Here is an 18,134-nt window from a genome sequence, read left to right on the forward strand (position 1 = left end):
CATACCTTACAATGTGGTTTTGATGCTCTAGAGGCCTCATGTAGAGCTGCTGTTACAGGCTCAGTCATACATAGGCATGCCTGGCTCAAGGAACAAGCCTTGCCTGATCATGTCAAAGCTAAATTACTAGACGCCCCTCTTCAAAAGGATGTACTATTTGGGGCAAATGCTGAGGAAGTATTACGGAAAATGGAGGAAAAGGCTAAATCAATGCAAACTGTGAAAGAATTTCTGCAGGTTCAACCCCCACGTTTTAGTAGAAATTGGCCTTCCAAAAACTGGTCCTTTCCTGCCACAGACAGACCCCAAAGAGGCAGATACAGGCGCCCGAGGGTCAGAGGACAAACACAAGGCTCGTACAGAGGCAGACAATGGCAAGCTCCTACACAAAGAGGTGGTGAGGACAACTCGCAATCTTTCAGAAAGCAAAACCAATGACTTTCCCCTTTGCATGCCAACCAGGTCTCAAATGGCAGCTCCCTTAGGAGGAAAGCTGGCACTATTCTCAAAAAATTGGCATATTGTCACAAAGGACAAATGGATCCTCAACATTATAAACAGGGGCTGCAAATTCCATTTTCATACCCTTCCAAAAATGAAAGGCATGCCAAACCTGCCACACAATCAAAGGGCAGAGGCACAAAAGCAAATTTCAGATCTTATAAACATGAAAGCAATTCAAGAGGTACCTACGCACGAACAAGGTCAAGGATTTTATTCCAGGCTATTTCTGGTGCCAAGGAAGGGCAAAGATTGGAGACCTATTTTGGATCTTTCCATCCTAAACACATTCCTACTCGTACCAAAATTCAAGATGCTCACTCTACAGCAACTTCTTCCCATGCTGGGCAAGGAGTCTTGGCTGGTAACATTGGACCTCAAGGAGGCATACCTGCATGTCCCAATCAGACAAAATTGCAGAAGATACCTCAGATTTCTTGCAGGTTCAACACATTATCAATTCTCTGCATTGCCCTTTGATTTATCTACTGCGCCCAGAGTATTCACGAAATGCCTGGCATCAGTAATTGCCTACTGCAGACTTCAAGGGATACAAATAGACCCTTATTTGGACGACTGCCTGATCCAAGCGGACAGCAAGCACATTCTTCTGAAACATCTGGCTTATGTAATAATGTTATTAAACTCTCTAGGATACACAGTCAACAAAGAGAAATCAAGACTAATACCCTCTCGGAAGATCATTTTCCTGGGTGCCAAATTGGACACAAACACCCAGATGGCCTACCTCACGCCAGAGAAGCAGGGGCATCTAATTCAATATTTCAGAACAGTGGCAAATTGCACCAGGCTGACTGCAAGGAAAATCCTGCAGGCTCTGGGATTCATGGCATCTTGCATCTTACTAATCCCATGTGCAAAGCTGCAGATGAGAAAACTACAATGGTACCTAGAAAACATATGGTCTCAACACAGCCACAGTTTGGAAACAATGATACCACTAATTCCATGTCTGCAAAAGGAATTTCTGTGGTGGGCTCAAGCATGCCAAACAAACACAGGTCTTCCATTCAGCAGGCCTCAAGCAGATCAAGTCATCACAACAGACGCCTCGGTCTACGCCTGGGGGGGCGCACATGACAGACCGGTGCATTCAGGGCAAATGGACCCAAAAAGAAAAGCACCTTCACATCAATCAAAAAGAAATGCTAGCAGTGATAAATGCTATTACAGCCTTCAGGGACCTTCTACAACCAGGTCGGCTATTGATAAGAACAGACAACACCACTGTTATGTGGTACATAAACAAGCAGGGAGGAACACACTCTTATCCCTTATGCAGACTGGCCATGTCACTTTGGAACATGGCCATGGACTTACAAATGGAACTACAAGCACAGTACTTGCCAGGCAAGGAAAACACACTGGCAGACAACCTAAGCAGGAACATGACAGATCCACACGAATGGAAGTTGCATCCAAAAGTTTTTACAGAAATAATCCAAGAATGGGGAAGGCCAGACATAGATCTCTTTGCCTCCCACAAAAGTCATCAATTGACAAAATTCTGCTCAAGGATCTTCCATCCAAAGGCCTGGAGAGTGGACGCTCTCTCTTTCAGTTGGACATCAATGACAGTTTATGCCTTCCCACCTCTTCCTCTGCTGCCCAAAGTCCTATTGAAGACCAGAGCAGACAGACCAAAGATGATCCTCATTGCTCCGGACTGGCCAAGGCAACACTGGTACCCACTACTAAGGAGCCTGACGCATTCCCCACCATGGACCCTGCCTCTAATCCCTCTTCTTCTGACTCAGCACAGCTTCAAAACTTTTCAGTCAGCTGAAGACACTCAATCTAGCCGCATGGAAGATTCCTTAGCATCACAGCAGGCCCTGCTCTCCAAGGAGGTGCAGGATGTCATTTTGGAGGCCAGAAGGCCATCAACTAGAAAAGCTTACTCTGCAAAATGGAAACGTTTTTGTGTTTGGAATGAGAAAAAGGGCCAGTGCCCTGGAAAACTGAATTTGCCTCAAATACTACAATATTTGGCCGAGCTGCTAAGCAGTGGACTTTCGTTCTCCTCCATCAAAATCCATGCCTCAGCCATCTCTGCAGAATACAACACTGATCCACCTTTATTCTCTCACCCTCTATTAAGACAGTTCCTCAGAAGGGCTAAGAATTTAAGACCTCCAAGAAAACAACCAATACCTGCTTGGGATCTTAATTTCATTCTGGAAAAACTGACTTTGCCCCCTTTTGAACCAGCTGCCTCATCAGATTTACAATATTTGTCCTGGAAAACCGCTTTCCTTCTGGCTACCACTTCAGCTCATAGAGTTTCAGAACTACAGGCTCTTATGGCTGTCCAGCCTTTCATCATCTTCCATCAGGACAGAGTTTCATTACGTACCAACCCGTCCTTTATGCCTAAAGTGGTATCCAGGGTAGCTTTAAATCAGGCCATACATTTACCTACTTTTTATCCTAATCCTCAAAACAAAGGGGAGAGATTGCTGCATTCCTTGGACATCCACAGACAACTGCGTTATTATTTGGACAGAACAAAGCCTTTCAGAAAATCAGAACAGCTTTTTGTGGCCTATGCGGTAGGAGCTCAAGGAAAGTCCGTATCCAAACAGACAATCTCAAAATGGATAGCCCACTGCATACGCCTTTGCTATTCCTTTCATGGCAAAACTGTACCTACAGGCATTAGAACTCATTCCACCAGGGCCACAGCCACCTCTGCAGCCTTCCTCAGAGGAGTTCCTACCAAGGATATTTTAGAAGCAGCCACTTGGAGTTCTGTGCATACCTTCTCTAAGCACTACAACCTACCATTATACTCCAAGTCTAGAGCAGGCTTTGCCACTACAGTCTTGTAGGGCATTTTGGCTCCACCTAGTGCCTACCACCCCTTTCTTAGCTTTGGGATTCTACCCATCTGTTATGACTGCAGCTGTATGCACGATGAACATAGTACAGTTTTGTACCTACCATAAATGTAGATGTTCGAGTGCTAATACAGCTGCAGTCCAGGTTTCCCTCCCACCTTCCCCTCTAGGGGTATTCTTTTATGGTGTATTTGCTTGCAACTACTGTTTTTTGATTATATTGCATTGCATTATTACATTATTTTATGTATTGCCTTCCTTCTGGGGGCACCTGACATCTTGGGCAAGAAAGACTGAAGAAAATGGCGTCGGCTGGTTCTTTTATACCCCTGTCGCACTGACGTCAGGGAAGAAGCGACGACAACTGATGCCAGACCTAGACTTTGGAATTCAGCCGACCGAGGACCCACCTGACGGCAGGAGAACCCATCTGTTATGACTGCAGCTGTATTAGCACTCGAACATCTACATTTATGGTAGGTACAAAACTGTACTTTTGCCAGTCCTCAAAACTACCAACTAACAACATTTTGTACAAGGACACTTCGCCATCAAGCCTGGAAAGTGGACGCACTCTCATTCAGTTGGAAAAACCTGACAGTATATGCCTTCCCTCCATTGCCTCTCCTCACAAAGGTGCTTCTGAAAGTCAGAAAGGAGAAACCACGACTGATACTCATAGCCCCAGACTGGCCACGCCAGCACTGGTACCCACTATTGAGGAATATGGCCCAGGGCCCACCTTGAATTTTACCACAAATTGCCCATTTGCTCACACAGCAAAACAATCAGATTCTTCACAGCCAGCTCAAAACCTTAAATCTGGCTGCATGGCAAATCACCTAAGCATCCAGCCAGCTCCTCTTTCCCAAGCAGTTATGGATGTTATTCTGGAAGCTAGGAGGCCCAGCAACAGGAAGGCCTATTCGGATAAATGGAAAAGGTTTTGCGCCTGGAACCAAGCTAAAGGCCAAAACACACTTTAGCCTCACATGCCTCAGATTCTACAGTATTTAACTGAGATGTTGCACAAAGGACTTTCTTTTTCTTCCATTAAAATCCATGCATCAGCTATTTCAGCCCACTACAACATGGATCCACCCTTATTTTCGCATCCACTTCTAAGGCAGTTCCTCAGAGGGGCAAAAAATATTAGGCCCCCCAGGAGAGCACCTACACCAACATGGGACCTCAATTTTGTTCTGGAAAAACTTACGCTACCTCCCTTTGAACCAGCTTTCTCTGCAGATCTACAGTTTCTATCATGGAAGACTGCCCTGCTGCTAGCAATAACTTCAGCTAAACGAGTCTCGGAGCTGCAGGCACTAATGGCAGTGGAACCTTTCCTCATTTTCCATCAAGACAAAGTGTCTTTACGAAGTAATCCTTCCTTCATGCCTAAGGTGGTCTCCAGTGTGGCTTTAAATCAAGCCATCCACTTACCCACCTTCTTCCCAAAACCACAGAACAAAGGAGAAAGACTACTGCATTCCTTGGACATTCACAGGCAACTTTGTTACTACTTGGATAAAACTAAGGCTTTCAGAAAATCTGACCAGCTCTTTGTATCCTATGCTACAGCTTCACAAGGGAAGGCCATATCAAAACAGACCATTTCCAAATGGAATAGACATTGCATTCATTTTTGCTATACCCATCATGGAAAACCAGTACTTGCTACCATTAGGCCCCACTCTACCAGGGCAACAGCTACATCCACAGCCTTTCTCAGGGGGTTTCCTACCAAGGAGATTTTGGAAGCTGCAACTTGGAACTCAGTACACACCTTTACCAAACACTATCACTTACCACTTTGCTCTAAGACTAGAGCTGGCTTCACCACTGCAGTTCTGCAGGGCCTCCTAGCCTCCTCTAACCCTCTACAACTCCTCCACCCATCCTTAGCTTTGGGATTCTACCCAAGTGTGATGACTGCAGCAGGGTAACACGCTGAACATAGTACAGTTTTGTACCTACCATAAATGTAGATGTTCGAGTGTTCACCCTGCTGCAGTCCAGGTTACCCTCCCTCCATCCCCTCTGATCTAACTGGCTAAAATCTCTACAATACCTTCCTGATGTATTTGCTTATAGCTGGAGGGATTTTGTGTTTGTGCAAAAATTGCTTAATTTGGTACTAATTACAGACCACCTTTTTGGGGGCACCTGACATCTGGGGCAAGAAAAACTGAAGAAAATGGCGTAGGATGCATTACATATACCCCTGGCGCACTGATGTCAGGGAAGAAGCGACAGCAACTGACGCCGGGCCAAGACTTTGGAATTCCGGCCGACTGCGGGGACCGCCTGACGGCAGGATAGCCCAAGTGTGATGACTGCAGCAGGGTGAACACTTGAACATCTACATTTATGGTAGGTACAAAACTGTACTTTTGATGTATAGGATTCCCAGTTAATAGTGGGGTAATTAAAGCCACCCATGAATATGGTATTAGGTTGGATGGTTAGTGTTTCTAATAAGTTTAAATACATGGTGTGGGTTTCCTGGGTCATAGAGGGGGACCTATAGCATGCAAGGAAGTGATATTGGATTTTACCTATGGTGATTTGAACATGGATCAGCTCAAGTGTATTGTCCTTTTTGACCAGCCTTTAAGTATATTTATTTTTGATGTAAATAGCAACACCTCCACCTTTAGTCCCTGCCTGTGAAGTAACTGGTCTAAATTTGGGGAAGGCATTATAACCTTGCATTGTTGGTGTGCTGTCAGTGGCTTTAAACCACGTCTCTGAGACCACACAGACATCAGCATTCTCTAGGGTAAAGAGAGCTTCAGGGAGTGGAGTTTTTTGTTTAGACTCCCAGCATTGAGCAGTAATACCTTTAGATTTTCTTGGTTTTGATTTGCTATGTCGGAAGTACTTTCAATTTGGCATTGCTTAAAAAAGGTACTAAAGGGCAAGACAATGTTTTAGCTAATATTTGAAAGCCTGGAGGGGAGAGGTATAGACCATCCCTGACAAAGCAGCGTGGGCTGTTGACCATCTCCTTCCATGCTGATAAATATTGTACCCTCTTAGAATGACACCAGAAACTAAGCCAGTTATTAAAATCAGTCACCTTTTGTTCGTATTGTGGCATCATCCTTGGAGAAGGTAAAATGTTGCTCAATGGTAGGTTCATGCCAGCCTGAGACACATATTCCAAAAGCTCTATGATGTCTCTTCATATAGTCTAGGGAGGGAGGTCATTTACTCCCACATGGACTATGACTGAGTCATATTGGTAATTGTAATCCAGTGACCTGAGTGCATGCATAAAGTGGCGGGTCCTAGCCCCTTATAAGCAACTGACCGTAACCTTCTCCTTACTCAGCCTGGTGAGAGGGACATCAGTGTGTCTCACAATGGCATCTCCAATGACTAGAATGCTGGATAGTGTTGTGATTTGCCTTATTGGCTTAGAGGTAGAGGCTCAATGAGATGTAGCTCTGTCATTGATGTGGGTGTTTTGAAAAAGTGCGTTTGGGGCTGCTGAGGGTATTTCTTACATGTACTTTGTCTAGGAGGTCTTTGTGGTTTAGGATACTCAAAATCCATAAACCCTGAGCAAAAAGACTGAAGTAAAAAAGCAGTGTTGAAGCTTACTAAAAATGAAAAAAAAATAGTGTAGTATAATGCCTCCTGTTAATGGTAAAAATAGGAAAATAATCAGAATCAGGCTGGCAATATATGTTTCAGAGCGTTAACAGTTAATGAGTGATCAGTAAGATCAGTTTGTTTATTTAATAAGTAAAATAAGGTTTCATAACAATAGGCTGCAAGAGTGTGTAGCAGAAAAACTGCAATATAACACACAAAAGTTGTGCTTTAGAAATAGGGAATGAACAAAAGTAGTAATTCACAGGTGAGTGATAGATCAACTAAGCAGACTTGAAACGATTGGTCATTTATCACAGCCAAACGGATATTTGAGTGTATAGTTAAACTGGTACATATATGGATGAGTCTAATTAAAGGTCTGAAGTTAAGACAAGTAAAGCAATGATTAAACTGATTGTAAAAGAGTACAATGATAACTATAGCCATACACATCAAAGAAAATGACAACTTTGGTGATTAGTAGTAAAAAAAAAAAAAAAGTATGGTCTTTTTATATTGCACAGCAGATGTGATCTCCAGTTTCATTCTTAGTAATGAAAGTGTACCACTGCTAGGGAAAATAAAAATTAAGTCCAATCTCCATCTAAGGATTTAGTTTCAGATAAACAGAAACTAAAAACTGCAGACTACTGGAGCACAGAACAAAAAAAATATCAGACAATGTTTTGTTGGTTAAGCATAAGAGGAATCAAAAACAAAGAACTGTAGTTCCAACAGAAACCAAATGATGACAAAATGTGTAAAGAACCAGTAGAAAATTCAGAATGTGGAGCTAGTAGAAACAACAGATGTGATCGGTCATAATACATGGTTGCATTGTGAATAAACGTAACAAAATGCTGCTCCCAAGCAGCAAATTCAGGTAACCAGGCAGTAAATTAGCACTCTTCACAACTTTATCACTCAGAGCAAGAGGAAAAGACATGTTGTGATCCCAAAGTCCAAAGGAATTAATGGCATTGAACAGCATATACTGCACGTGCTTAATTATACATGTGAGCATTTAAACATCAGTTAGCAAAAATATATGGCACTTGATCTGCAGGAGTTATGCAATCCTCCAGTAACAGAGCTTACCTTGAGTTGTGAGCAATATAACAACATACAACAGTGATCCAGAAGCATCCTGAAGCAGCTGTAGTGCAGTTTATAGAGGTCAGGTCAAGGGAGACATAGTTTCTAAGTTATTTAACTGGAATAATTTTTGTTTATATTTGTTAGACCACTTATGCAAGTGAAATATGTAAAATCATCTTGGAAGCCACTTGAGTTAAATGTCAGACCAAATGCAGTTATCAAGGCTTGGCACTCTGAAACAGGTGAGAAACAGCAGTGACAAAAGAGGCAGTCACAAATACACTTTGAATATCAAAACCCTGATGCATCTAAAATCCATGAGGTTCCAAACCACTGAACTGGAATATCAGAAATGACATAAAAGGAACAGTAGATTAAGCAAGAAACCAGCAACAGTGGCAAATCAGGTAAATTTGGTTCAAGGTGAAAGAAATGAAAAACAAGTTTAAAACATAGCAACAAATGCTAAATAGTGTAAAAACATAGCCTCGTTCCTATCAAAGGCAAAGAAAATACAGAAGAGACTAGCAGAGCAGGCAGCCAACTATATCTGTCATATTTATGTACGTTCACATAATCAGTAGCAAATAACAGTAGTTACTAGTTATTTTTTTAGAGAGCAGATTATTAGCACAAGCTGTACTAAATGGACTGGAAGCCTCATGTGCCATGGAGTGGCTCAGATCCATTGTCAAACTGTGATCCTAGGTAATTAAAGAAGTATCCGGTGAGCTTAGTGATTCAGAAAACTCCATTTACTGCCAGAAATCTGCTGTTATTATATTTTTCCCCTTCTTATATCACTATTGCAGTTCCTCTAGCAATTAATAGAAGTACTTCTCTTTTTCTTTGTCCCTGATAGTCTGTTGAATATCCAGCCTGAAATGTTTTCTTTATCAAAACCGTACTCTTTCCAAATGTGTCTCCTGTAGCATTGCTATTTGCACTCTACATTTCACAGTGTGATTAAACAATATTTTCTTTTTTGCTTATACCTGTGAGAATATTCACATTCCAAGATAATATTGAAAGTGCCTCTGTTATGATAAGAAATCTTTATTCTCACCTATTATATATCACTGCTTTTTTTAAATGTCTATTTCCAGCTTTTGTGATACATGCACCCACTAAAGTTTAGCAGGTTAATCTTTTATACATTTTTTGTCAGCATTGGAACCTGTCACATTTTACAAGTTTGTGTTTTAATGAAAACCCTCAATCAAAAAAAAACACACACACACACATCCAGAGCATGCCAATAACTTTTTAATTTAACACAAACAGCCAAAATAATGAAGTTTAATCCTCCTAATAGAAACAGTTGTCACAAATATCTGCAAACATAGGCCTTAAATAACCTAAAATTGAGGTTATCCATGCATGTTATTTTGCTTCAACTTACAGTAATTGGTGTCTGTTGATTTTTATCTTTATTCCCAGCACAGATGTGAAAGAAAAGAAACAACTTTTAGCCTTGTTGCAAACATTGTACTGGCTTTTATTGCCCTATTATCTGCTTGTCTCCACTATCTATGTAAATGTACAAGAAAAAAAAATAGTCCTTAGCTGCAGGCTTCTAAAGGCAAGCTGAAACATTTATTGCTAAAGGAAAACTTTTAACTGTATTCAGTGTTTTCTTACTTGTTTCCTCTTAAAACATTTTGTTATATTAAGCCCAGGGTCTTAATCCGTACATTCAGCTATGCAAAAGTGAGACAACATGTCAGCTCGACACATATTATTATTTGTGTAGTTAAGCATACCGTCCCCCACCTCGACAACCCAAGATTACAGCCTCTTAATTTAAGCACATTAATGTTTAGTCTTTTTTCAGTTTTTATATTGTGATGCCTACATTTCTTAATACTGAAAAAAGAAGAAAGAGGAAAAAGTCATCTGTTTAGTTTAGTATCGCTATCACATTCAAGAACAACTAAAAATACTGTACTAGAAAACGTGAAAAGTTTCATAGAAAAACTGTTAAGAAGGAAAATTGTTTTACTTAGTTACCCTTTTTCTCCCCCCACCCCCCTCAGTGCCCTTCCAAACATTAATAATGTGAAGTGAAGCAAATGCCTTTCAGTTCCCCACAAGTTTAACAAAGTCAACAAAAGTCCACTTTTTGCACTCATTTAGATACAACTATATTTCACAAATGTGGTTGATGCTTTGCAGGCTTTCATTTATTCACTAATTCACATGTTGGTGGTCTTCCTGTTCATTTCTGTATCCCAACTCTAGGTTCTAATTCAATTCCAAGCTAATCCTGATTCTTCTAGTAGACTCCCCTTGCTTTTCTCTCTCTCAGTTTGAAGCATTTCACTGTGGAACTGTGGAAAAGGTTTTACTAGCAAAGTATGTGTGTGTGTGCTGTATTTTCAGAAAAATGAGAAGCAGAATCACTTTCTGCTTGATGGCTCATTTCTTGTTGGACATACTTTAACATACTTTAGTATTTCCTCCTTAGCCTGTTCTGCATCAAAAAATGAATTTGATTCTCCAGAAAGAAATATTCTGAAAGCAGCAGCATGAATCTCACACCTGATTCTCTCTATTCCCTGATTGCTGGAATAAATTTAATTCTCTTTTGAATGGTGTACAGTGAATAATCATTTTTCACACTTTGCTGACTCCAGCTTTTAACACTTTTTTCACTGTTTTGTCAGGTTCAACTCTTTCTGCTGGTACATTTACATATGTACTAATCCAGATCTTGACTGCTTTCTCATGGCCAGATTTGGAGCTTACACACAGTGTTCCCTTTTAATTAATAGTTCCCACTGTGGAATACCAGTCCAGTTGCTTATTTGTGGTCATAACATTAATTGAATCTGTTCCTTGTAGTTTCCCCTGCTACAACAGAAAATCTTTTGTTTTTCCCTGCATACTCTGCCCATGATGGATCTCTCTTTGAAGTCTCATACTTAGCCAGCCTCTTTTCATTTCGATCTCTAATTTTTGCAATCTTACCAGCTCACCTGAATATCTCTTTATAGCTTCTTCCAATCTTTCCAGCCCTTTGTTGTTTGAGTTGATCACTTCCCATTTCTATTCTGATCAACAGATCCATCTCAGCAATATGGAAAATATCACGTTATACCTCTCCATAAAGGAGGAAGTTCCACATAATTATCTAACTTTAGACCTATAGCCATTCTTTCACCACTAGCTAAAATCATGAAAAGATGCATACACAAACAAATCATGCACTTTCTTATTCAAAACAGAAAGCTTGCCGACTCTCAGCACAGCTTTAGGCCATTTCACAGTACGACCATGGCTCTTCTGTCTTTCTCTAATGTCATCAATCTTCATCGTAACAACAACAAACTATCTTCAGCACTCTTCCTAGATCTCTCAAAATCTTTCGATATGGTCAACCATCAGCTACTGCTCAGTACCCTACAAACCATCGGTTTAGACCAACACACAATACAATGGTTTCACTCCTACCTAAACGGTAGACAGCAGGCTGTTTTATGGCAGAACAAGCTGTGATCCCAACTTCCTCTAACCCTAGGTGTCCCACAAGGGTCCATACCAGGTCCCCTTCTTTTCTCTATCTTTATCAATGATTTGCACACCACAATCCCAGGAGCCACCTGCATCCAATATGCAGATGACTCAATGCTAATATGCTCCGCCTCCTCTCCTACACAACTTCTAACCCTCACCCAGACCACTTTTAGCATGGTAGAAACATGGCTAGCTAATCACTGCCTGCTTCTAAATCCTAACAAAACCAAGCTACTACTTTTCTCCCCTAACTGTAGAATTTCCCCTCCTTCCTTCAACATCAAATCTAGCAATGACACCATTATCTCTCTTGATGACCATACAAAGCTTCTAGGTGTAACAGTAGACGACAGCCTTAAATTTAATAAACATGTCAATCACACTAAGTCCTTCAACAAAAAACTTGGCTGTCTGTACAGAGCCAAACCTTTCCTCACCCTCCTAGCTAGGGCAGCTATTGAAAGATTACACCTCCTCTCTACCCTTATGTATGCCTCCCCTGTACTCACCAACCTATCCAAAACCGATAAATTATCAGGATGTTACAATCCTATAGCCAGATTCGCTACTGCCATGGCTTTTAGGACCCATCATTGCCAGAATCTCAAAGCACTGGGATGGCTAGAGTATCCTACCCTTCTACAGTTCAACCAGCTTATAGTAGTGCGTAAAGTACTCCATCAACATATCACCCCTGCCCTCAGAAATATTCTCACCCCTCATAGTTGCCCCCAGGCCATTATGCTCAGCTGATAAACTAATGATACTGACCCAAAAATCCAACATCTCTGCAGGCGATGCTATATTTGCCAACTCAACTGGTAAAATCTGGAATCTGCTCCCTACTACAGTTACCAAGGAAACCTCACTACCCCTATTTAAGAGAACTAAAAAAAACTTCACATCTAATTGGCTCTTGTTCTAAACCTGACTAATAACTTCACTAATACATGTCTTGCTACCCAACCTGCTGTTTAGCCAAGTATCTATGCCTCATAGCATTTGAATGTCTAAGCATTGTGAATTATGAGATCTGATTGTATTCTATGTTCACATTTTCTGTTGCGTCTTTGCCAATCAGATGTAAGTCTGCACATTGTGTATATTGATATCTGCCTGTATCCTTTGTCTATATTTTTCTAAACATGTCTGCCTGAGTTAATCACTCATATGTACTGTCTCTTTTTTGGTATGTGGAGCTTTTCTCCCTGGGCCTCTGCTGAAAATGGACATATATCCAGTCGGACTATCCTGGTCAATAAATGTAAAATAAAATAAATACACTCCTTCATTGTTTCATATTTTAATCGTCTCTAAGCACATTTGACTTTTTTTCCCTCTAGATTATTGGAAACCGTGTCTTGCACCAAAGGTGGAGCTTAAACTGCTTTTGGCTGAACAGCTGCAGGATTCTTCCCAGTTAGTGTTTTCTTTTCCCTTTTTCTAGCCGATTTTCTTTCATACTCTTAGTTTCTTCTTAGGTGGCATCCAGACAGTGTACTTACTTGCCAGTAACTAAATTTACTAAATGTGAGTGCTCCTGGCTGGCCCTTGTCTTTCAGTTATTTTTTTCACACTAGAAAGCTGAAGTTAATATGTTAATCTGTTTGCAGACATCTTGGAAAGTCCACATGTGCGTCTTGTGATGAAACTCAATTTGTCATGGGTGTGTTTGTGTGTGCGTGTGTTTGTATGTGCGTGTGCTTGTGTGCGTGTGCTTGTGTGCGTGTGCTTGTGTGTGTGTGTGTGTGTGTGTGTGTGTGTGTGTGTGTGTGTGTGTGTGTGTGTGTGTGTGCGTGTGTGCGCGTGTGTGTGTGTGTGTGTGTGTGTGTGTGCGTGTGTGTGCGTGTGTGTGTGTGCGCGTGTGTGTGTGCGCGTGTGTGTGTGTGTGTGTGCGTGTGTGTGCGCGTGTGTGTGTGTGTGTGTGTGTGTGTGTGTGTGTGTGTGTGTGTGTGTGTGTGTGTGTGTGTGTGTTATGATATATGGGCTTAATGGTAGCCATTGTCCTTAACCCCACCTGTTTTAAAACTGGCCATGCTCAGAGGTGTACATCGATTATTGTTGTAGGTTTGGGGACTGAGAATAGTGTGCTAATTATTTCTTTACTTTTCAGTCAAACCTCAGAAATATGCACAGAAGGTTGCTGTAGCTTGTATGGTTGCAGATCACAGTGTTGTCATTATTTCTTTAACTTTCCTACAAATAGCAGAGACTGGAAACATTGTGATTGTAATTTTTTTACTCTTCTTCACTGATCTCAGTGGTGTACAAAAGGACACATTGTGTAAGGGCAGTGTATTGTGTGGTTGAAATCATCATACGCTTATACAGGTTGAATATCTTTTTTGGGGGTAGGGGATAAGGAGGCATATGAGGTAAGCTCATCTGACAGTAACAGGTTGAATATGTTGCTGTGTTGCATTTGTTCTTTTGGTTGTACTGTAGCCTGACATCAGACAGGTATACAGAAGGTGGTTGTCTTTTGAGCATGGGGTGAGGAGTCATGCTGTGTATGACAGCAGTCATTTTAAGTATATAACTGTAGCCATTTATGACCTTACTTTCATACCAATGTTACACCAGAGGGATGCGCAGAAGGTGACTTTTTGGGCGGGATTGGGATAGAGAAGAAGCAATATTCCCAAAATGTATTTATCCTCAGACCTTTGTCTTCTCAGTTTATTGTAAGCTGCTGTTTTCTCAGCAATGAACCATAAGTCTTGTACACAACTTATTTCTTTCTTGAAAAAAAAAAATTAGACTGAATTTCTTTCTTTACTCATAATTTTTGTTCGGGCCATCACTTGATCAAAAGTTCAAAAAATGCTCTAGCGTGCAGTTTATTGCATCTATAACTCCCAGCAGGTCCACAGATCCTCTGCTTAATCCATTTATCTTCTACCCAGTTATTGCTATGCATTCTTGACCAGGTATGATGCATTGAAAGATTTAAAGGAAAAGTAGAGTTGCACAGTAGAACTGAGTTTTTTTTCTTGGTCATTATTTTTGCTCAAGCTGTCATTGGATGGAAAAGGGTTTTTTTTGCAAAATGAAAGCTTTAAACTGCTTCGTAGAGCATCTGGAAAACCATGACACCTGAAAAAGATGAAGAGTAAGGCGTTGTGTGGTAAAAGGAAGAAAAAAGTAATTTGTGTGATGTAGAGAGGTCAGGATGGGAGGAAACACAAGACAGAGAACTGTTGAATGTGTACGGGGAAAAGCAGTGGACCTAATGCCAGCTCATAGAGTTATTATAATGTGGAGAGACAGACTTGTCTCACAGAGGATGCTCCACCTTTGGAACAAGCTTTCTATTCATGTTTAACAAAGCCCCTCATTGGCCCTATTTAAACATAATTTGGGCGACTGGGTAGGTAACCAGAAATTCACCCTGGGGGTTCCACCTGTGTCTGTCTTGGACGGGGACAATAGGTGCTGATTTTACTGTCTGCTTGAACCAGACACCCTTGAGAACACAGGTTGAACTTGGCTAGGCTTGTAAGGGTCCTGGAGCTGTTAGCCTAATAACCTCCTGTGATCCTATGCATCGTCGTCATTGCAGTTAAATACCAGTTGTCATGAATGCCCACTGTGGTATGGGCCAAATTGGTGTGATTTGCAGGCCTTTAATAATGTAAGACCATTTTAATAGTATTTCAGTCTATGTGTACTACTCCTAATGCTTTTTGGGATGAGCTCTTAGGTTGCTTAGGAGAGGTGGAAGTAATGAGGTGATGCTCAGACTGGAAATATCCAAGGAGGGGCCCCTATTATGCCACTTGCTGTGGACCTCATAAATGCCACACCAGCCCCCAGTTGTATTACATTGTATGGGAGCCAATGCGAAGAAGCTGGGGCTCACCCATATGCACAGTTTGGGTGTAGTGCAAGCCATCCCGGAATTCCAATGGAAATAGCATACAATGTCCTTCTAGTTAAAAATACCTTTAATTCCCTGGTTAGCTAGTGTCCCTCTGTGTCTGTTCCTTGTTATGGATGGGGTGAATGCAGGTATGAGGGCTGCACTGGCTGTTGTGCTAGCATTCACCAGTCCATCCATTAAATGAAGTTTGAGTGCTTGGCAGCCTATGGCCATGCTACTTCACCTATGTTGCAGACCTGGTACTTCACGTAAGCTTCCTGCTCACAGTATCAGTTCTGCCATACAGGTGGAGTTCTTATGCCTGAGAGTTTTAGCTGCTGGGTCCTCAGGCACATTTACCCTATGCTTGAAATAGGTAATGAGATTTATTAGCATTGTATGTTAAAGAATCTCATTAATTGCTGATAGAGAGATGGGATTCCTGGCAATTCAGTACCTCTGCTTTGCAAGGTGTAATCTAGGCAAACCCACTCTCCTAAGATGACATCATCCCAGGGGAGAAAACGTCACTGCAGAGTAATGAGAATAGGATTGAAAGAGGCTGTCTACTGCACTTCTCCAAAGCTTTCGAAAGCTAGCCCCAAGGAGAATGGAAAGGTTTGTTCATAATTGCAAGAAAAGGATGGAGGAGGTTTTGCACTCTGCTACTGTAAATATTTCAGATGATGTCAGTCTGTGTTAAACGGAAAGATAACGATATGCTCTTAGTTTGTGGAATCTCATAGTGATAACGGAATAAAATTGCTGATATCTTTTTGTCCTGGTTTTTCTTTATCTCATATATGTAATTTTAACATGTATATTTTTGATAACAGAAAACTTGTAATAAAGCATTTGCTATAGCTAATTCTTAAATCATAATTTCTGTACTTACTAATGGAATGTTGTAAATTACAGATCCTGATGTCTTTGTGGATGCAGAAGAAACAAACAGAAAATTTATTGCAAAAAGTGAAGAACTCTATGATTCACTCATAAGCTGCCACTGGCAGCCATTAGATTCTGCAACATCTAAAATTCCAGCTAAAGTTTAAAGAACAATTTCACATGAAAAATTTCAGAAGAGCATTTTATTTTCCTGTGAAATGTTTGTCATGTAGACACTTTCATTCAGAGAGGAATTTCTAGGTGCTTGGTAAGAAGTTTAAAGATACTTTGCAGCTGCTACTGTCTATGCATCTTCACTAAATATTCAATGCTGCAAGCCTGGCATTCACATCTGGAGGAGTAATTTTTTCTGCGCATATTATTTGAAATTATCAGTTGTGTTTGGAGAGGCTGTTCTCTGTAGGTTTCGTATAACAGGACTTGCATTAATGCCAGTACACCTGAAGTGTCAGTCAGCTTATGGTCACCACTTTTCATCTGAATAGCAAACTTAGAAGTGGTGTCACTGTGTGCCTCAGTTGTCTGCATGATACACTGAAAAAAACTTATTTTTTATGTCTTCTTCTCCTTCCAATGCAGTGGAACTTAAAACAGTATAACTGTGGTGGATGAAGGAGCAGATCATTTCTTATAGATCTTGGACTTATGTCTTTTAAATCATCTTCCGTGATGGAATCTTGCCTTGTACCATAGGCTACAGAACTGAAGTGCTGCCTGACAAACTGTCTTAATTTCATTTTGATAGTGTTTGCACATGGATCCAGAATAAAAAATATCCACAGTTACAGTAAAAATGAGACAATTATCTGGACTTTGTTATAAATAAAAAAGTATAATATTTTTGGTCTGAAAGGATGCGGTCACAGTGTGACTGAAATTCTCATTTCTGTCTTAATTTCTGTATAAAATTGTATCCAACACTGGTCATTCTAGCTTAGTGTGATTTATTTTAAATATAATTGTAAAATATTTTGCATGCTGCAATACTTTATGAACCATGTCCTTCTACATAGCATTTCTTTAATTTCTGTATTGTTTTATTTTATTTTGTGAAATGCATCCCACATGCATTTCAGTAAAACAGCATGGAAAATTCCATAAGGATTTGCTTCAGAAATTGCAGTTATTTAACTTTTCAGAACTATGGTATTGTTTCCTGTCTGTGCTATCCAGGATTACAATTATGTTGACAACTGATGTTGCTAGTGAAAAGAATAGATACAACTTGATTGAGATGGTAAGACGAATGAAAAAGGATGTTGATGTGCAGTGTTGCTGATTGTTGTGTAGTGATCACTGTTTAGAAAAGGCTATAAAACAGCCTGAATATTTTTCATATAGTTAATGTTTGAAAACAGTATCCCATCGGTATTGTTTCCGTATTTTGAGTCACAGATAAAATGAATAATATAGAGAAGGAATATTGTTAAGTGATGAATACTATAACTGACAATATTTACTGATTTTGTAATCCAAAAAACACCCTGCAACAAAACTGATAGGTTAAAAGGTGCTTACTGTGCTTTTGAGTTGTAAGGTTCTTAATGTTTTTTATGTCCCCATGGTAGTTGTAGCTGCGGTAGCGTTGTCGCCTCACAGTAAGACGTCCTGTTCGATTCTCAGCTAAAGCGTCTTCTGTGTGGAGACATGTGAATGGGCGTGCCTTTGTTGAAGGTTGTGCATCAGGGCTGGCAACTCTGCACGTATAAATCTACTGCCAATCATTACCGGACCGGAGATCCGCTGTGGCGACCCCTAACCGGGAAAAGCCGAAAGACACAACA

General features: G+C 40.7%; 1 protein-coding gene across 4 annotated transcripts in view; it reads left to right on the forward strand.

Moving 5' to 3' along the window:
- Positions 1 to 17,275, forward strand: part of LOC122796474 (tRNA selenocysteine 1-associated protein 1-like) — a 632,772-nt gene extending 615,497 nt beyond the window's left edge. For 3 of the 4 annotated variants that reach the window (XM_044064978.1, XM_044064977.1, XM_044064979.1), the window contains one exon: positions 16,360 to 17,275. In XM_044064978.1, coding sequence (XP_043920913.1) covers positions 16,360 to 16,496 — 137 coding nt within the window. In that variant the 3' untranslated portion in view covers positions 16,497 to 17,275. The remainder of the gene's footprint in view (positions 1 to 16,359) is intronic. The other variant, XR_006363980.1, reaches the window with a different exon arrangement.
- The last annotated feature ends 859 nt before the right edge of the window (positions 17,276 to 18,134 follow it).

The sequence above is a fragment of the Protopterus annectens genome, chromosome 3.part0 (genome assembly GCF_019279795.1).
Source record: "Protopterus annectens isolate FY-2018-M chromosome 3.part0, PAN1.0, whole genome shotgun sequence".
Classification (NCBI taxonomy): domain Eukaryota; kingdom Metazoa; phylum Chordata; order Ceratodontiformes; family Protopteridae; genus Protopterus; species Protopterus annectens.